The following is a 20280-nucleotide window of genomic DNA, read 5'->3' as shown; positions in this document are numbered from 1 at the left end:
GTGGCCCTTCCGAAGTTTTCATTAAGTGGAGACAGCCAGAGAGAAAGAATGAGTCTCCGCCACGGCCTCAGCTGAGAGCCATGAGGCTTTTAGCCCATGGGGAGCGGCTCTTGCACTAAGCTCTCGAAGGCTGAGGTTCGAGTCCTCTTGGGGCCAGTTACAGCAGCTACCCTTAAAAGGAGTTGCGGCGTAGGTGGAGTCGGGAAACGGCCCCTGAGACAGGGGAGGGGCCGGGGCTAAGCGGTGACCTTTCCTCCCCGCTGAAAGGCCAGCAGCGGGGCTCGCAGGCGGGGGCAGGGCGAGGAGGAGAAGTCAGGCTGGACACGCTGTGCTGGAGATGGCCGGGCACTGCCGCGGGGAAGCTCACGGCAGCGGGAGGAAGCCGAGCGGGGCTCAGGCCTGTCCCCGCGCGCCAGGCTGAGCTCTGATTGGCTGCAGGGAAGCGCTATTAGAACGTTGCTTAGCCCTTGGGCAGGAACCATTCTGGGTGGCCGGGGGGGGCGGGCAGAACAGTACAACCCGCTCCGGATGTTTTCCTGACAACACCGCCTGCCGGGAGCGCCTCGGGCACGCCGGGCTGCACCGGAGCAAAGACAGGGCTGGCTCAGCGGCGGCCCCTTCCTGTCCCCACCCGCAAATTTCCACTCCCCCCCCCGCGGTGTGTAGTGGTTGGGGCGGGTCCGTTTCCTCTGCCCGCGGCCTGGCTGGCCCACGTGCGGCGGCCGGGGCGGGGAGCAGGTAAGGTGCGAGCCTGTCGCGGTGGGGGGACCCGCTGCCTCGGCCTGTGCCCCGCTGCTAGCGGGGGAGGCTCGGGAACGTGATTCAGCGTCTTCCCGGGGGGTCGCTCCGGGCCCAGGGCTGAGCTCGCCTCGGATGGGGCTGGCGCCAAACGTAAGCGTGGGGCGGGGGAGCCGCTCCCCGGATACGGGGCACGGCCGGGCGGCAGCTCCACTCAGCCCAGGGCGAGGCCGCGATTTGCAACCCTGCAGCGGCACAATGGCCCACCCAGCCCTGGGCTGCCCGCACGGCCCCTGGTGCCGCACGCGTCGCCCCCCTTCTCTATGAGCCGGGCCCCCGCCCCTGCCACGAACGTACAGCATCCTGCACGCGCCCCCCACCCCCTGCTCAGTGCGCTCCCAACCCGCCGAGATCTTCCCTGCCCCCCTCCCCCCAAAGCCCAGCACCTCCCCAGGCCTTTCAGGGATCCCCCTGCTCCAAGTTCTGCCTCCCGGCTGCACTTACCAGCCCCCTGGTTTAGTTGGGGTTAGCCCTGCTTTAGGCAGGGGGCTGGACTCGATGGGCTCCTGAGGTCCCTTCTAGCCCTCGGGTTGCTTGATTCTATGACTGTGGCTGCTGGACTGAGCCACCAGAGCAGGGAATTGCCCCACAAGAGTGGTGTAATCCGCCAAGCCGGAGCCTGCCCCATCTGGGTTCCCGTGGGACCCACTTGCTAGGATGGGCCTAGCCAAGACACCCCCCACTGACCTGACCCCAGCTGGCCAAGGAAGCAGGCGGAGAGGAGACCGCAGCCAACTGGCAGGCAGGCCGGGGGAGTGAGGGATGGCTCAGGGCACAGAACAAGCAGGGCAGGATGGGGCCCAGCTCCATGGGCCAGCACTATTGTAAACAGCATTGGCCCACCCCCAGCACGCACACACTTATCACTGTGGCTGGGTGGAAAGGGCCTGTGGTCCTGTACCCTGATCGCATGTCCTGCCCTCGGCCCCCCACAAATAACCCCGACTGCAGACCTTCTCTGGAGTAACTCCTGTGTGAATCAGGGCAGATTTGTTCCCAGAACATCCCATCTTCATTGAAATGTACCCAGAGGTAATGTGTGTGTGTTTGGGGGGCTCTCCCAGTGCGCGATGGCCCCCAAAAGGCGGAAGAGGAAGGTGCAGGAGCCTGAGGTGAAGGCTGCGAACTCGGAGGGTGAGACGGCAAACAGCAGCCCCGATGCACTGCCAAAAAAGTCCCGGGGCAAGGAAGGTCGGGGCCCAGGACCTCGCGTGGTCATTGAGCACTGGTGAGTCCTGGCCAGCGCGGGAGGTTTTGGCCTCATGGAAGGCACCAGGGATGCTCTGGTGGCATCTGGGTGTCGCGGGAGGGGGGGCATCTGTGGAGACGAAGGGGACGGTTTTGGGGGGGGGGTGGTCAGAGCTGCTGGGTTGGGGGTGCAGAGATGTATTGTGCTAGGAGGGAGGCCTCACTGGACAGGAGGCTGCTTTGCTCCATAAGAGGCCAGCCAGCAGGCTCCCTGGCCCCACTGACTCCCTGCTCCCCTGCAGTAAGAGCTGACGAATCTACGGGCGCAACGCCGATGCTGTGAGCCAGGCGCTGCGCCGCACCGTCGCCAACGTGGTGGTGGTGATCAACCCTGAGCCGCCACGCAGGAACAGCTTCGAGGTGTCCCTGGTGAAGGAGGACGGCAGCAGTAAGGGCTGAGGGTCTGGTACTGCTGGGAGGGCGTGGGGATGGCGGGGGGCAGCCAGCGCAGGGCAGTGCTGAGGCCAAGTGCCCAGGTGGCAGTTCGGTGGGGCTGGGATGGCCACACGCTGCCCAGTTGGGCGCAGACTGTGCCAGTGAGCTCCTTGCACAGGGTAAGCTCCTTCCCGACGTCGCATCCACTTCTCCGTCCCAGCTGGTCAGAGCGCGCTCTGTGGGCCGACACGGCGCCTCCCTAGGGGTCAGGGCAGGCCCCGATGTCTGGCGGGGTGGGGCGGGGGGAGTGTGTGTGTGAATATGTGCATGTCCAGTGCTTGCTCCACGTGCTCCTTTCAGTGTCTGGTACAGTGAGGGGTCCCTGATCTTGATCAGTGGAGTGGGGGGTCAGTGCAGTGCTGGGTACAGTGGGAGGTCCTGATCTGGGTCATTGCGGGGTCTGTGTAGTGCCAGATACGGTGAGAAGCTCTGATCTTAGTCACTGGCAGCCTATGCAGTGCTGGGTACAGTGAGAGCCCCAATCTCAGTTACCTGGGGCCTGTGCAGTGTTGGGTACACTTGGAGAGGGCTGGTCTAGGTTACTGGAGGTCTGTGCAGTGCCTGGTACACTGGGAGGGGGTCCCAATCTGTCAGTGCAGGTCTCTAGGATCTACTGCAGCACAAACCAAGAGGTAGCGCTACCCATACCCACCCCTCCCGTGTTGGGATTTCAGCCGTGGAGCTGTGGAGTGGCATTAAGAAGGGGCCACCTCGCAAGCTGAAGTTCCCTGAGCCAGACAAGGTGGCCGACATGCTGAAGAGCAGTTTGGCCTAAGCCAGAGCTACATGGAGGTGAGTCGTTCCCAGGCAGCCGGGCTGGCTGCTGCGCGTCAGAGGGAGGAGGGAGGAGGGGAGAAGTGACAGTAACAACTCCTCTGCTGGGAACTGGTGTGTCTGCACCAACCCCACCCTTTTAAATGCTGCCACCACACGCCAAGCTGGGCTCTTGCAGCCTCCTTGTCCACTGTAGCTGAGCCCTGGCCTCAGGGCCGTGCGTATGGAGGGAGGGAGCCCCACTTGCACCCTCCAAGCAATGGCTCTGCGGGAAGCTGAAACGCTGATTAGTAAAGTCAGTTGATCCGATTCCCTCCAGTCAGGGTCCTGCTGCAGCCATGTGTATTGGAGCAGCTGCTGAGAGGCAGGTTCCCTTAAGGGGAGGTGTTGAACTGGAGGCTGGCTAGTGCTGGGGGCATGATCATTTGACAGTTGTTGGAGCATCAGTTACGCCTGAGCCCAGACTGCCTGGGGACTAAAACCTGGCCCAGCTGTGAGGCTCTTCCTGCAGTGGACGGGATGTCCCCTTTGCTGGAGCTGGAAGCAGGGCTGGACCCACAAAACTCATCTGGCGGCAGGGAGCGGTGAGCAGGTCCTTCAGCTCAGCAGAAATCCCACCCACCTGCTGCCCCTTCTCTCCCCCAGCTGTGGGTTAGGGGAGGGGTGCATTGCAGTAGCCCTGGGAATGCAAGCGCTGGGCTCAGGATCTGGCCCATCCTTCCTCTCCAGGTGTCATCCCTGTGGTCTCAGGCTGGTCATGGGCAGGAGGGTGACCTCCGGCTGGCTGCCTGTAGCCAGTGAGCCTAATGTAGCTCTGTTTGGGCACTGGCTGCTCGGGGTGGGAAGGGGAAGTGCAGTGGCTGCAGGTCCTCACATCCTTGTTCCCCCAGCTGAATCTAGGACCCATCCCTTCCTGGCGTGGACTGGAGCATTGATGAGGAGGCGCGATGAAGTGGGGGGCCAATGGCTGAACCTCAGTCCTGCCTCTGATGCCACAGCTCTTCCCACAGGAGTGGAGGGCACCAGGTGACGCTGCTTGGATCCCAGACCCCTCCTCTGGCTGCCTTATCTCCGAGCCTGTCTCTGTTCCGTAGCTATGCTTTTCTTGTAATAAAGCTTCTAAAAGAACTAGGTGCAAGTGCCAGGAAGGAGGGGAGGCAGCAGCCTGCTTAACGGTGCAGGCTGGGCAGCCCCACTGCACCTTCTCCTTACCCCCCCGCCACCCCTTTGTACACCATGCAGGGGAGAACCCACTTCAGGACACGCTGGTGCCTTCTGGGAGGCGGCAGTGGCATCCTGCCAGGTATCTGGTGCTCTCAAGGGGAAGTGGCTCCTGGCAGGAAAAACTATTGCACTGGGGGGCGGGGTGGAGCCCTGGAATGCATCACCCAGAGACGTGGTGGAATCTCCACCTCTAGAGGATTTTTAAGTCCCAGCTTGCCAAAGTGCTGGCTGGGATGATTTACTTGGGGTTGATCCTGCTTTAGGCAGGGGGCTGGACTCCACGAGCTGCTGAGGTCCCTTGCAGCTCTGGGATTGAGCTGACTCTGCACTGCCAGGAAAGCAGCAGGCTGGACCCAGAGACCAAAACAAGATCAACCCAATGTTTTATTGCAAACGAACCGCCCCCCCTCCCCAACTGGCCTTCACCTGTCCGCAGGGAAGGGCAGTACAAGGCCCAGGTGGCTTGTATGGGGGTGCAGGGCAGGTGTAGGGGTAAGGGCTACATAGAAAGTATAACTGGTGGCAGGGGAGCTGGGGCACAATAGGAAAATGCCCAGCTCAGGCCTAGGTGCACAACAGCTGCCTTGCCCTGAGGGTCAGAGCAGGGATATGCTCATGGGAATGAGGGACCCCCGTTTGTGCTGAGGCCTGGCCAAGCAGGAGAGCAGAGTTAGCTCCTGAGTGATCCCTTGCCACCACCTTTGAACAGCATGGATAGGGCCCTGGCTGCTGCTGCTCTGGACAATTCCCCTGTCTGAGCCAGGAACTTCTCTGCCCCTCTGCACAGCTCAGCCTCCCAGTGCACAGGGGAGGGGCAGGACACCCCAGCAGCCTGGGCAGGGCTGTTCTCTCCCTTCCAGCCCCTCCCCTCCAAGCACTAGCTGCTCAGCTGACTTGAAGCAGTGTAAGTGTAATTCAATCACGGGGGCAGCTGAGCACCACCGAAGTTGGGAACCCCAGCCCAGGATCTCCTCTGCTGAGTCAGCCCCGTGCTGGGATTAACGGGGGGGGCGCTGCTCCTCCACCCGGCTGGGCCTGGCAGCAGAGCCCATCCTTGGGAATGCTCTTTCCAGGCCTAGGCTCTGCAGAGCTCTCTGCTCCTGCCACCTGATTGATTTTGTTACAAGCAGCTTCCCCAGGTCAGTCTCAGCTCATCTCTGTGGCTGGCCAGCCATGATAACTCCCGTGCCTTAGCCCTGCAGACCAGGGCTGGGGGCTGCTAATTGAGAACATCCACCTCTTCATCAGAGTCCGAGGAGGGGTCTGGCCTAACACAGGTGATGCCAGGCAATAGCAGCCCCTCCTCCGCACCAGCCATGATGTCGATCTCATCCCCCTCTGGGCTGGCCAGGGACTCACCCTGCGAAGGGTTTGGAGGCGGCCCGCGGGGTCCCTGAAACCGGGCCTTTGTCTCCAATCCTGGGGGCAGGGTGGTGCAGGGCCCCAGCCCTGTCCCCCTGCCCTGATCTGCAGGGAGATGGAGTAGCAGGCCTGGATGAGCCTCCCTGCCGCCAGCTGCTGGGGAAGGGAGCTGAGGACTCGGGGAGCTTGCCAGGGGCACAGGGCTGCCTGAGATGGGCAGGGCACCGCCCGAGACAGCCCTTCTGGCTGTGAGATGACCACCCCCAGCCTGCTCTTGGGGATCCCCCTGTACGCTAAAGGCAGAGTGACCATCCCCCACCTCCCATCCAGGCAGAGGGTCCTTCCCTGTCTCGTCCCACTCCGGCCACAGCTGCACTTCTGGGGAACACCACTTGGCCTCACCTGGCCCAGCAGCCCCCGCAGGTGTCGCCTCCGCCCTGTGTGATGTGTCAGCACCAGGGCCACCCCCTGCCCCTGGCCCAGCAGGGCCCAGGCCCTCCACGCCACTGCCCAACAGCATGTCCAGCATCCGCTCCAGTGGGGCCGAGTCCCCGAACTCCTCACTCTCGCTCAAGGGCTCTAATACCACCACGTCCAGTTCATAAGGCTCCCTGCAGCCTCCTCTGCCCTCTGAGGGCCCCTGTCCTGCCACCACCTGCTCAGGGAGCTGCGCCACCTCCCGCCTGCCAGCCGGCAGCTCCATGGAGCCGGCTGCCTGCGGCTCCAGCCTGCATGAGCTGGGTGGGGCAGTCCCACAGGAAGTGCCTGTAAGCCCTGTGGTCACTAGGGCAGCCACAGGCTCTCTGGCTGGTGGGTCTTGTACCACCTCCCAGCAGCTCCCATTGACCACCTTCCTGAGCTTCACCCTCCCCACGGGCCCCTCCTCCAGGGCCGGGTCTGAGCCAGAAGCTGAGGTGCTGGAGCTGCGCTTCCTGCTGCTTGTCTTTGGAGGCCCAGGGGGGCTCCTGGGCTGGTGAGAGGGGTTGGCCGGTTCTGGCCCACAGGCTGCATCCCCCCCTGGGATCTTCTGCCGCCAGAGGCGCCGGCTGGAGGTGGGGATCTTGCTGGACGCTGCACACGGGGCTGGGGTCTTCGGGGCACTGGCCTTGGGCAGAGGTTGCAGTTTCGGGCGGCTGAGCTTGATCTTCCTGGGCAGCGGCGAGCCGTGGGGGGAGCTCCCCTGGCTGGGGGAGGCCTGCTCGGCGCTCCGCACCCCCTGCGCCCCTTCGGCCTTGCCCAGGGCGCTCCGCACGCCCAGGCTCTGGCCTAACCCCTGGGCGTGGCTCGGGGATCTCCGGTTCCCAGTCTCCGCTGGCTGGAGGGAGGCGTCCGCACTCTGCGTCCGTGCCTGGGCTCCCCCGTTCGGAGCTACTGTAGCCACCCCGTGCTTGGCGCTCTCTGCTGGACTGGGGGTGCTGCCGGCTCGCACCCCGCCATCGCCCAGGGGCTGAGCTGCACGCTGCTTGCCTGTCACCAGGGGGCAGAACGTCCGTGGGGCAGTGGGAGCCGGCGGGCAGGCCCGCGGTGCCACCCCAGTGGAGATCAGAGTCGGGGGCGGCTGCAGGCACTGCCGATTCAAGCGCCGACCCAGCACCTGCTTCACCAGCTTCCCCCCCTCCAGCTGCAGCGACTCCAGTTCTGCCACTTGGAACTGCCGGGCAGCCGCCAGGACCTCCAGGGCCTCCTCCCGGGACACTTCCATCTCTGAGGTGTAGAGGAAGTCCACCAGCTTCCGCAGCGTCCCGATCTTCAGCCCCCGCAGCTCCAGCACCGCTTTGCAGCCCTGGGAGGGCACCTGCCGCTCCAGGCGCTCCATGAAAAAGGGGCTGCAGGCAGAGAGGATGCAGCAGTGAGCGGGGACAGCCTCCCCTGCAAACAAAGGAGTGAGCTATCAGCTACCGCATTAGCTAATATTATGCTGTTCCAATGGATGCTTTACTAGGCTGTGGGCTGGCCTGCCCTGGGCAGCTCCTGACCCCACAGATGCATCCTGCCAAGAGCCCGTGGGTGTGGGATGGGGGCTCAACTCCTCTCTATTCAGTGTGAATCAACCTCATGCATGCAACAGGGGTAGGTCACATTGTAAGTTCCCCAAAGCTGCAGGACATCACATTAGCAGGACCACCAACCCCTAAAGTCCAACATCGGGGTGAGACCCCACCCCAAAGCCCTGAGACTGGCTTAAAAACCTACTACAGGTTGAACCGCCCTAATCCAGCATTCTCAGGACCTGACAGGTGCCAGACGAGAGATTTTGCTGGACCAGAAGATGGCAATATTGTCTAGCACATCACCAACACCTCCACGGGCGTGCTGGGCTCTTAGAAGACACTTAATGGTAAATTACAGCTAAATAACAGCACAGAACCTTGAGAGCCAGGACTGGTGGCTGGAAACAAACCACAGGGAAGCTGGCCACACCCATGAAACATGGTCGTCAGGTAAACTAAAATCATGCTGGATTACGGCTGTTGCTGGGTGAGAGGGTTCCAGATTACAGAGGCTCAATCTGAGTATTTGGGAGTTGTTTTATTTGCTGTAATTTCAGAACCTTTTGGTGACTCTGGCTTCAGGCTTTCCTCCACAAGCACGTGGAAGGCTAGAAGCATGATTTTAAAACAACAACAACAAAATAAAGCAGAGATTCTCTTACCATCTTCCACTTCCCGCGGCCAGACTATATGGCTGTTTCTACACAGGCCATATACAGAGAGCGAAATTTGCTCATGAGGCGCGGATGCAAATTCCCTGCACCTCATTAGCATAACATCATGTGATTTGGAGCCTGGAAGACTGTTCTTCCAGACTCCAAAATGCCATGGAGAAGCGCGACCGCTGGGGGAAGAAGGGGCCTCCACAAGGAGGACTTCCTTCTGGAAGCTCCCCCAGGGCAGCACTTCTACAAGGCGTTTTGGAGTCCGGAAGAACCGTCTTCCAGACTCCAAATCACATGATGTTATGCTAATGAGGCGCGGGGAATTTGCATCCGCGCCTCCTTAGCATCTTTCGTGCCCTGTATTAGCATGCCACTTCCAAAGGAAGTGGCCTTTGTAGAAACGGCTTAAGAGAAGATAAAGAACACAAGAATTGCACCCCTGCATTATGGTTCCAGAGGCAGCTCTAATGGGGCCTCCTTCGGCTGCAATTGTCTCATTTTTGTTGGTGAAAACACCCTATCTCCATGACCCTCCTCTCCAGCCTTTCCTCCCCTCCCTGGCAAAGGATGCCACTCCCTGAGAGACTTCTGAGAAGCAAAGACATAACTCCTATTGAATACTAGGGAGAATGGGAGAGTAATTCAGGCAGAAGCTTTTAGTTCTGAGGTTCCATCTAGTTAATGGCAGACAATTAAAACCCACCCGAAATAGAAAGTAAGCTGTTTGCTTCCTTTCAAAAAGCAAAGTGCCCAGACTTTCCTCCATATCTTTTCAACCCCACAGCACCTGGTCCCTGAAGAGACACTACACCGGGGAGTCACCATGAGAGTGAGGTTCAAGGCAGAGCATGCACAAGCTACAGCCTCCAGCAATGGTCTCGGGGGGACTGAGCTTCAGGGTCCCACATCCCACAGAAATATGCCAAATGAGGTCCTCACCCAAGGGTTGGGGCTAAAAGGGCAGAACTAGAGAGCGTCTGCACTCTGCCCAGATCCAGCTGGTTGGAAAGGATGTCAGAGCCAAAGATTTGGGTCCACTCCAGAAGTCTGGTGAACATCTATGATGGAGAGAGTCAGCCAGGCCTGTCCTGGAGCAGGGATTTCAGTGAGAACGTAGCCCCTTCTGGCTGCCCCTCCTGCTACCTTGAACCCAGCCAGCAGCCTCCCCCCGCCTCTACCTAGCACTTTGTGGCAGGGATGCACAGTGCAGAAAGTTGCACCAAACCCACCCTTCCAGGAGAGGCAGCGCACTAGAGGGACAGTGGTACAGCGCTGCCAGAGCGTTCAGCATTTCCAGCTTCCACCAGGATGTTGTCTCAAAGGAGGGGCTTTATTTTTCATTTAATTTCGTCCTTCAAAAAACGACCCAATAAAGAAGCTAAGGAGCACTGGCCCATCAAGGCAAATGCTGTTGGTGGGAGACTGGCAGGCATGTCTCTAGCTACACAACAGCTGGTGTGCGTGTCTCTGAGGATGAACGGCCAAAGTTATCCGCCAGCAAGGAATAAAAGCTTCCTTAGGCGTAGAAACAAACAAGATACAGCGGGAGCAAGACAGCACAATACAGGGCTGCACGCTCCCTTGCAGCCATAACTAGAGCCCTGGGTCTTCCTTCACACTCTACGCCAGGGGTCACCAACCCCCAGCATGGGTGCCCAGGGTGGCACGAGCCGATTTTCATCAGCACGCAAGGCAGGGGTTCAGCCCTGCCCCTCAGCCGGGAGCGTGCTCAAAGCCAGGCTGCCGGTGGATTAACAGAAGACCAGCTAATGCTACCAACCTCTGTCTAAATCAGCAGCTCCCAACCCTTCTGAGACGGCGACCCATTTTGACAATTCAGGAAGGCTTTGTGACCCAAGACAGTTCAGAACTGGGTGGAGGGCAGGGAGGCTCTCCTCGGGCAAGAATTTTTTTTATAAATCTTGATTCACCCCAGCTCCCAGGCTTAACCCTTGCAGCCCCAAAAGGACCCCGCCACCTACTTCACATGGGAGCCGCTGCCCCTTCGCCAGGCCACCGCCACCTTCTCCAAATAGCTTCTCCCAGCCCTCCCACTGCCTTCCCCCACCTGCAGCGCAGGCAGTTCCCTGCCCTGCCATGCTGAAAGGGGACTATAATTGGTTTAACGGCCGGATCCCTCCTGCCGGCCGTTAAACCAATTAAATGGAGTTCCATTTCAGCGCAGCAGAGCAGGAACTGGGAGCCAGAAGAGCGGCAGCAGGAGCTGCAAATGGCTCCTTAAAGAGCCATATGTGGCTTGAAGCTGCCCAACTGGTGACCCTTAGAAAATCTAATGGCGACCCATGTTTGGATCCTGACCCATAGGCTGGGAACCCCTCATCTAAATGGTAAAGCTCTGCATCCTCATTAACTTATTAATGAAGCTGTTGTAAGTAGGACTGTTAGTGACTTTAAAAAGTATCACCGGCACTTGGACCATACACAGAGGTCAAATTTCAGCACTCCACCTTGCAAAGGTTAATGACCTCCAATCTATGCACATCACCTGCACAAAGTCAGATGCTGAAATACAAAGGGCTTCAAAGTTGTTGGCCAGGGGAACATATAAAAATCTGGATTCCCTCCTCCCCCACCCCCCGGGGGATGCTCCTTAGCAGCAAAGACTGTATATCTAGTGAATATTGAAAGAATTAAGCTTTGGAGAGCAGTAGGGACCTTGCTTACAGATGCAAGAAGCTGTTACTTGAAACTTCCCCTCACCCAATCAGAGTTTCAACAGAACAACCAGACACTTACAAAATAATAAGTGAGACAGTTGTCCCCACACTGAACAAATCAGGAAGCTTCAAGAATAGTTTGATTAATGAGTCAGACACTTCCACAGACCAAAATATGCTCCAGTTGTCAGCTGAATATGAAGCAGCTGAGAGCAAAGTTCACATAAAATGGTCTTGTAATGCTCCAAACAAGGATGTACACTGAATTTCCATACGTCTGCTGACAGTTCTCTGGCGCCATGTAGGAGGACGGCTATTTGCAAAACCTCTTTGGAAGTACTTCCACTTTCACGCAGACCTTTTTCTAATTAAGATTCCCAAACAAATCCCATGAGGGCGCCTAAACATCACTGTCCCCGCAAACTGCAAACAGTGCAGCTAAGGGCTGAGCATAAATACAGTGCCCTATTGTCTAAAACGTAACTGCATACTTATGAATTAACGTTCATATTCCAATTTGACACATTAACACATGGTTTGAACAGGGACAGCAATTACCTGACCCATTATAAGGACTCTTTTACATACTTTGATGTTTTATCTAACTCTTAACTCCGCCCCCCGCCCTGCCGTTCCTCTGCTCTTCTGATTTGCCAACCTTGCTAACAAATGTTCTGATATGTCAACCTTGATAACAGTCTTTGGACCTCTGTGCTTTATATATTGAGTCTGTTCTGGTAAGGCTCTGACCTGAAGAAGTGGATCTGTCCCATGAAAGCTCATCACTAATTATTTTAGTAACAGAGAGATAGTCGTGCTAGTCTATATACTATCTAAACAAAAAAGCAGTCAAGTAGCACTTTAAAGACTAACAAAATAATTTATTAAGTGATGAGCTTTCATGGGACAGACCCACTTCTTCAGACCATAGCCAGACCAATACTGGCTCTGTATTTAAGGCACAGAGAACCAAAAACAGTAATCAAGGTTGACAAATCAGAAAAAAAATGATCAAGGTGAGCAATAACTAAATAATTATTTTGTTAGTCTTTGAAGTACTATACGGCTGCTGTTTTGTTTTGGTAGAATACAGACTAACACAGCTATCTCTCCACCACATACTTATGTGCAATTAACATCCTATGGGAATGTACAGCAAATCACATCATTAAGAGCACAGAGACAATCCAGCCCCAGGTACAAGAACCAACCTGCTGCTCTGTTCAGGTTACCTTCTGCCTGCAGGACGACATCACAGAACACATCCGCCCTCTGCTGACGATGGAGCTGGAGGAAGGCCATGCGTAGGAGGCGGGAGTTCCGATACAGAATCTTAGAGCCAGCCGCGGGGGAGCACATGTCAGCAGAGCTACCCTCTCGTCTCCAGTCTCTCTGCAATGGGAACACAGTCCTGGGAGCGGAGTAGACCCTATCGAGAAGATCTCCCTGTGGTGGCTTTAGTACTCCTAGAAGTGAAAGGCTCACATCCTGCCTCCAGTCTACGCAAGGCACTGTCCCCTGAAAGGACAGTGACTGTTACAAGTCATTTTATTCCTGGCTCTTTCTTAAATTAGTAAGGAGTCAACAAAGAGCCAAAAGGATGATTAAGGGATTGGGAAAAAAAAAACAGAGTGATTAAGGAGCAAAACTGATTTACCTTAACAAAGGGAAGGTTAAAGGATGACTTGATCAAAGGCTTAGAGAGCTACCTAGGGACTACAAATCTGATAATCATAGAATCATAGAACACTAGGACTGGACGGGACCTCGAGAGGCCATCGAGTCCAGCTCCTGCCCCAATGGCAGGACCAAGTACTGTCTAAACCATTCCTGATAGACATCTATCTAACCTGTTCTTAAATATCTCCAGCGGTGGAATTCCACAACCTCCCCAGGCAATTTATTCGACTGTTTGACCACCCTGACAGTTAGGAACTTTTTCCTAATGTCTAACCTAAACCTCCCTTGCTGCAGTTTAAGTCCATTGCCTCTTGTTCTATCCTCAGAGGCCAAGAACAAGTTTTCTCCCTCCTACTTATGACACCCTTTTAGATACCTGAAAACCGCTATCATGTCCCCCCCTCAATCTTCTCTTTTCCAAACTAAACAAGCCCAGTTCTTTCAGCCTTTCTTCATAGGTCGCATTCTCTACACCTTTAATCATTCTTGTTGCTCTTTTCTGGACCCTAATGATCTAATACATTCCAATGGCTAGAAATAAGTTAGACATTTTTACCAGCGAGGGTCATTAACCAGCGGGACAACTCACTACGCTGCATGAGGGATTCTCTTATCGCTGGCAAGTCGTTGTTCAAGCTGGGATGTTTTACTAAAAGATCTGTTCCAGTTCAAACAAGAATTAATTCAGGGAAGTCCTCTGGCCTGCGTTATACAGGAGATCAGACCAGATGATTGTAACGGTTCCTGCTGGCTTTGGAATCTGTGTTATTACCCATGCACTACTTTCCCTGAAGCAGTGTCATGGATAAGACAACTGACAGAGGGGACTGAGCACAGTCTCACAGGGAAGTATCAGACTGACTGGTACAGAAATCAGGTATTTTTTCCGTAATTCAGTGCCCAGCTTGTCACCTTCAAAAACAAGAAGTCCTGTGGCACCTAACAGACTAACGGATATTTTGGAGCATCAGCTTTCGTGGGCAAAGACCTGCTTCACCAGATGCGTGAGTGGGGGTGTTTCAGAGGAGGATTTAAAGAGGGGGTCTCAGTAAAGGGGAGGGCCAGAGCTGACAAGGTCTATTCAGTCAGGGTGGAAGTGGACTCACTACACCTTGTCAGCTTTGGCCCTCCCCTTTACTGAGACGTCCTCCTGAAATCCTCCTCTGAAAACACATCCCCACTCATGCATCTGGTGAAGCAGGTCTTTGCCCACGAAAGCTGATGCTTCAAAATATCCGTTAGTCTATAAGGTGCCACAGGACTTCTTGTGGTTTTTGCAGATACTAACATGGCTACCTCTCTGATACTTGGCACCTTCAGGTCTCTGACTCCCTCCCTCCTTTCCCCAGCCCCTGGGCTGGCTGATGGGAGACAGTCTTTGAGGGGCATTGGTCCCCATTCTGCTCAGGGTCATAGGGGTGACTGCCACACGGAGTCCCTTGCCCCACCTCAGGACAGGAAGGGATGACCGGGCTTGGAGCGGTAGCAAACGGGGGACAACTGCCACTCTAGAGTGGATTCCAAACTGGCTGCAGGTCAGGGCAGGGAATGGATAGTTCAGGGCATCAGCAAATGGCAGAGGGAAAACGGCTCTGCCATGGCTATGCTCAGTGAGACTGGCAGGTAGGATACGACCCTCTCCCCACGCGGCCTCATCTACGCTCAAAATGGCAGGCAACCCTCCCACTGTCTGCCTAATGCCACTGCAGTTTCACCCCCCCCAGCAATGGAGGGAATGTTCCAGCCAGCCAGCCCCCAGCCTAATCCTATCCTGAACCAAGTCAGATGACTGGGGTAAATACAACAGCAGCCAGTCTATGACAATGCTCCTGCTACCACAGCTTGACCGCCAGTGTGGCTATAGCTTAGGGCACGAGTTCCAGAAGGCACCCTGGGAAGATTGCCCTGGGGCTGCCCCAGCCTTCATTTTCCAGGGCTGCCAAACTCCCACCAGCACTGCCATCACAGTAAGGCTTTGGTTACCACGTGCCCTATTTACATCCCTGGATGTAGCTGCACCAGTTCAGACCCCCATCCAGAGCACAAAGCCACTTCAGCAGTCTGGGGGCTCATCCAGGACAGAGGAGACCCATAATCAATTCTCTGCCTTGCCACAGACTCCCCATGTGACCACGGCCACATCCCTTAGCCTCTCTGTGCCTCAGTTCCTCTTCCAGACAATGGGGACAAGAGCAATGCCATGCTTCACAAGCATGTTGTTAGAATACATACTTGAGAGTTGCTCAGCTACGCCAATAATGGCAGCTGTGTAATTAACCAAGGTGCTAACTACAGGATGAAGTTTTTTGCTGGATTTAAACCAGCATAGTTATACCCATTATATAATTACAACTGGTGCAGCTGCTGGCACTTCAAGGGCTGCTCTAGGTTTTGTACCTCAGGGTGTGATTTTTTTTTTTACTGGAATATTTGTACGGAGACAATTCCTACCACAGGATGCAGTTCACCCCGTACAGCTTATTCCCTTTTATACTGTAATGATAGTTGGTAGCTCTTATGCAGGGCCGTTCATCAGATCTCAAAGGAGGACACCATTACTGGAGAGACTGTGGCACAGAACAGTGAAGCAACATACTGAGGGTAAGCCAGCAGGCTGGGGGCAGAGCACAGAACAGAACACAGGTTTTAACCAGGACAATGCTCTATCCCCTAGGCATAAATCCATCCACACTAGGGTCTGTACCACATGAACTATACCAATGTTCAGCACTGAGATACTGCACTTGTAGCTACCAGTCCCAGCTTGTTTCCTTTGGGGGGGGTAAAGTGCCCCACCTAGATCCCCACTCCCTCTCCCCCTCCCCCTCCAAAGAAGGGAGCAACTCTAAGGGGGTACCTGTGATTTATGTTATTGGAATGTGCACAAGGATGTTAGAAAGCTGGGGACTGCCAAATACTAGGAACTGTAAGAGCCACCAGGATTTGGTGGCAGCACTGAGGATGGGAGCCAGCCGGAGGTGGAACAGGCGCTGTCAAGACACAGATAAAGAAACATGGACACTTCAGCACAAGAGGAAAAAGGATCCTGACCTTCTTTGACCACAGAACCCTCCCCGCTCCACTTCCCAAATACACACACAACGCATGCCTCGGAGTTGCAGTCACACCTGCTGCTCCAAAAAGATCCCAGTGCCTTCTCCATTCCAGACCACCACCCAGATAATACACTAAGGGTTCTCCATTCCCTCTGCATGTTTGGTTCACATGCACTAAGGGGGTTCAGGTCCCTAGTCCCCCACATACACTACAAGGGGCTCTCATGGCTTCCCCGTGAAAAAAGGGGAATCCCTTCCCTCCCACACTAAGGGGGCCTCCATTTCCCCCCATCTCCACGAAGGCGGGAGTCTCCATTTCCCTCCCACGCCCCGAAGCTTCTGTATCCCTGAACACCAATCGTCTGCCCCCCCACACAGTGCCCCGGAGCGCCCACCAACCCCCTTTGCAGCAGCCGGTGCAAACTCCAGCGCGTGCCACACGCTGCAGCAACCCTACCCTAGCGCCTGCACGCGCCACGCCTCCGACGGAAGCTTCCCCGGGGGAGGGGCGTGGCTTCCCCTCCCCGCCGCGCCCAACAACAGCCCTTTCATTGGTCAGACCCTCCAGCCAATCGCAGCGGAGGGAGGGGGTTGGCGGGAGGTGGTCGAAGGCAGCAGTTGCCCCTGAGGGGAGTGGGGGGCGGGGCGGGGAGCCTTAGGACCCCCCTGATCCAGCCCCTAGCCAGTCAGTGCCCACTTTGGCTACATGTCCCCAGCCTCCTATAGCCATGAATAGGGATTCCCTGCCTCAAGGCAGCCTCCCCCCCCCGCAGAACCAGCGCTTGGGGTGTTTCTCTTAAAGACCCAGCTCCTGGAGTCCTGTGATTTTTGCAATTCCCTCTATTTGCATTTAATTTCCACCCCTTATAGTGATGCACAGATGCTGAAACCTGTGGCCCACTCCCACCCCTCCCTAGGGCTCAGACATCCCAAAGCAGAGGGAACAAACCCAAACTGGGTGTATTTAAAACAAACCCATCAGGATTTTTAGACCAATCTCATGATGTTGGAGACCCAGATCTATGGCATTTGAACGCTCAGGGCATATGCTACTGCAGACCCAGAGCCCAGTTCAGAGCTGTGAATAGGTATTTTTGCACTGGGACAAAAAATTATCCATGTGCTCCCTTGCCGCCAATTAGAAAATGTCTCTAGTTTGCTATTTTTTTATTACTCTTTACTTCAAAAAATCCACAAAAATTAGTTAGAATAGTTATATAATAAAATATGTTTTTAATAATATTAGGAACCTATTTTACATAGATAATTAAAACCAACAATCAATAAATAAAATGTGATTCTTCGCAAACAGTAATATGAATTAAGGAACATACAGTAAGTGACAAAATAAATCTAACACTTATTATAAAATTAATCTGCAAGGCAAACTCAGAAAATGATGGCCTTTAAAAATAAAATAATGAGCTTTAAAAAAAAAACCACTCCAAAGCTCTTATTTCCCCTGTAAAAGCAGACACCAAGCCACCAAAAGCTGGGGCTTGTCTGATGAATGTGAAGGTGTGAGATCAGGAATCCCAGCCCCGGATGTGCAGAACAGCCAAACCCCTTCCTTTTCTAGAGCAGGGGGCAGAGCCCTGCAGCATGGGAGAGGGGTTTGGCCCTTTCGCTTCTGGTAGCTGCCCACCCAGGCCGAGGCGGGGGCCAGCTCAGACAATTCTGAGGGGTAGGGAGGGGCCTTGCAATTTACCAGAGCTGCGCCACTGATTATTCTACACCCAGGGCGAGCACCCCACTTGCCCCGCCCTTGTTATGGAGGTGTGCCAGTGACTGGTTCTGGCCGCTCTGCGCCCACCATGGCCATAGCACAGTCATGCACATAGTGAATTCCCTGTCCCAAAATTAGTCTGCCACCCGTGCACAAGGAGGGCACCCTTCCTTCTTCGACATGCAGCTCTCTCCCTACCACACCAAATTGTTGAGCATGGCTCTTTGCGACTTTGACAGTGAGGGAGGAGCAAAGTTCCCTCTAATTGTTTCCATCCATGTGTAGAATGCATTTTGTTATGTGCACCTTGGCATGCGTGGATGTGCACCTCCAGTAGACTCACATGCTGTCGGCTGTGGGCAGCTGTGGGCACCCTGCTGATCAGCTTACAGGGAACACTGGTTAGGCATCTCAGCTTGGGCCTATTCCTCACTTCAAGCCAGGGAGAAGGAAATGTGTCTTTAAATTTAAACCACATTTGCACTTTTCAGGATTCTGGGCCTCTTCAGCCCCTGAAATATATTACACTTGCCTCAGGGGTACTCTGATTCACAGTCATGCTGCCCTTGGTTTCTTATGGGCTGTGAATAGCTGAGAATGAGACAACAAACAGGTTCCCTGTACATTGAGCAGTTGAGCAGCCACCCAGGAGAGATTCAGGTGCCACCCAGCTGATTAGCAGAGTGCCCACAGGCACCCGTAGCTGGCAGCATGTGTTTCTACTGGTGGTGCACAAGCTGAACATACCTTGGTGCGCATAACAAAATTTATTCCACTTCTGAATGTTAAAAATTAGAGGGAACACTAGACACAACCCAGCATGTCACTTACAGTTTCTGACATAAATCCATTTCACAAGCAATAGCTGAATCATTTACACTGGAGTTATTTTAATCTATAATGCAACAATTAAAATGTAACCACAAATTAAAGTGAGGTTGATTAGTTTTGAGGAAGGTGAGGGCTGGATAGCGTTAACAGTGATCTAATGGTTCTAATTATACTATTTCTGGCTCTGGCATTGGCCTGTTGATTGACTATGGACAAATCACATCCCACTATGTGCCTCAGTTTCCCCATCTCTAAAATGGTAATAAAACATTATTCTCTTTGTAAAACACTTTGGCTGGGTCTACATGTGCCCCCAAGTTTGAAGGGGGCATGTTAATCAGGGTGATGGGAGATTACTAATGAAGTGCTGCAGTGAATATACAGCACTTCATTAGGCTAGTGCTTCTCCTTGGAAACTTTGAAGGGTTAAACTTCAAAGTGATGGCATGCTACTTCGAAGTGCCTTTACTTGCCCCCAACTTCGAAGCTGCTGCAGGGGAGAATTAGCCTAATGAAGTGCTGCATATTCACCACAGCACTTCATTAGTAATCTCCCATCACCCTGATTAACATGCCCTCTTCGAAGTTAGGGACAAGTGTAGACAGGCCCTTTGAGTTCTGTTCATGACAAGTACTGTAGAAGAGCTCTCATATATTAAGTGTTATTGTCTCAGTTCTAGGACATTAGTTCCAGTCTGTCTCAGACTGACTTTCAGCAAGATTTAGCCTCCTAAATGACTTCAGGAACTTTCAAAAGCAGGAATTAGACTCCTAAGTCACTTAAGCACCTTTGAAGACGTTACCCTAAGGCCTGGTCTAAACTCCCAAAGGCCTGTCCCCAAATGCACTGGTTGCAAGTGAAAAACTAGGATGGAAACTCTTGGATAGGAGATCTGGATGTGAAGTACTTGAGACACTGCTCAACCCTTAATTTTCTTTACATAAAAATGGCAAGGAGAGCAGAGGAGCCCAAGAGTGAAGGAAAGGAATGAAAGAAAAGATGACAGAAAACCCACAAGGATGGCACGGACAGAACCTAGAAAACAGGAGAAGAGCAAGTAAAAAAGGTAGAAATTGGAAAATGGAGATAAGAAACCACAAAACAGTAGTGATTGCATAGGACAGGATGAAAGATATGCTAACACTCTGGGACTGTGCAACATGATACAGAGGATCAATATGGACCACAGAGGAACAGGGCACAGGGGTAACAGTGTTTATTATCCTGAATACACGGTCCTGCTTATTTCAGGGAATGGATTACTGAGCAAGTGTAACCTAGGCCCCCGTCTAGACCCGGAACAGACTTTGGGAAAAGGTGCTTTTTAAAACAGAGTTAGCTAAGGTCCTGTTTACACAGCCAACTTGCACAGGATTAGTTACATCTATTTATCTTGAGTTAATAACATGATTTAAGCTAAATTGATACAAGTCTGTTCTAAACAGAACTGCTACAAACCTATGCAAATCAGTGTCTGGACAAGCCCTAACTCGCATAAGTTAACATGATTTGAAATACCATTTATGCTGTAACCTGGGGTGGAAATCAAAGCCCGATTTAAATTAAAACTTGATGGAAATAACTACGGCTGCACTCAAGTGTGAAAAATCCACAACTCTGAGCATCATGACTCTGCTGATCTAACCCCTGGTATAGATGCATTTAGTTCACGCGGAGGAATGCTTCTACTAACTGAGCTATCACTGCTCAGATGTTGGTGCTGCTACAGCAATGGAAAAACACCTTCCATCACTGTAGACTCCTCCTGTAATATGGGGGTAAACTGGCATAGCTACAATGCCATAGTCATA

At 54.1% G+C, this 20280-nt stretch overlaps 2 protein-coding genes across 3 annotated transcripts; one reads left to right on the top strand and one right to left on the bottom strand.

The window, feature by feature from the left end:
• The first annotated feature begins 490 nt into the window (after window positions 1-490).
• Window positions 491-4383, top strand: SELENOH (selenoprotein H). 2 transcript variants are annotated; one of them, XM_074998095.1, is made up of 5 exons: window positions 491-738; window positions 1863-2026; window positions 2289-2434; window positions 3156-3273; window positions 4146-4383. In XM_074998095.1, exons 2-4 carry the CDS (start codon window positions 1869-1871, stop codon window positions 3254-3256), a joined length of 405 nt encoding a protein of 134 aa, XP_074854196.1. In that variant the 5' UTR covers window positions 491-738; window positions 1863-1868; the 3' UTR covers window positions 3257-3273; window positions 4146-4383. The 2 variants fall into 2 exon arrangements, with proteins under 2 accessions (XP_074854196.1, XP_074854195.1); XM_074998094.1 differs by lacking the exon at window positions 491-738 and adding an exon at window positions 859-891.
• A 1315-nt stretch (window positions 4384-5698) lies between these two features.
• BTBD18 (BTB domain containing 18) lies at window positions 5699-12534 on the bottom strand. The gene is made up of 2 exons (XM_074998090.1): window positions 12408-12534; window positions 5699-7710 (listed from the first exon to the last, which is right to left on the bottom strand). The coding sequence occupies exons 1-2, from the start codon at window positions 12532-12534 to the stop codon at window positions 5699-5701; spliced, it is 2139 nt and encodes a 712-aa protein (XP_074854191.1).
• Window positions 12535-20280: the final 7746 nt, after the last annotated feature.

Source organism: Carettochelys insculpta, chromosome 6 (genome assembly GCF_033958435.1).
Source record: "Carettochelys insculpta isolate YL-2023 chromosome 6, ASM3395843v1, whole genome shotgun sequence".
NCBI classification, from domain to species: Eukaryota; Metazoa; Chordata; order Testudines; family Carettochelyidae; genus Carettochelys; species Carettochelys insculpta.
Note: the sequence above shows the minus strand (reverse complement) of the source record. Positions and strands in the feature narration are given on the sequence as shown.

Excerpts from the sequence above, each read along its gene's own strand:
- BTBD18 (XM_074998090.1), bottom strand. The coding sequence starts at position 12,534 with ATGTGCTCCCCCGCGGCTGGCTCTAAGATTCTGTATCGGAACTCCCGC. Across the intron at positions 7,711-12,407 it reads TGTCGTCCTGCAGGCAGAAG|GGGAGGCTGTCCCCGCTCAC; the intron begins GTAACCTGAACA and ends CTTTGTTTGCAG.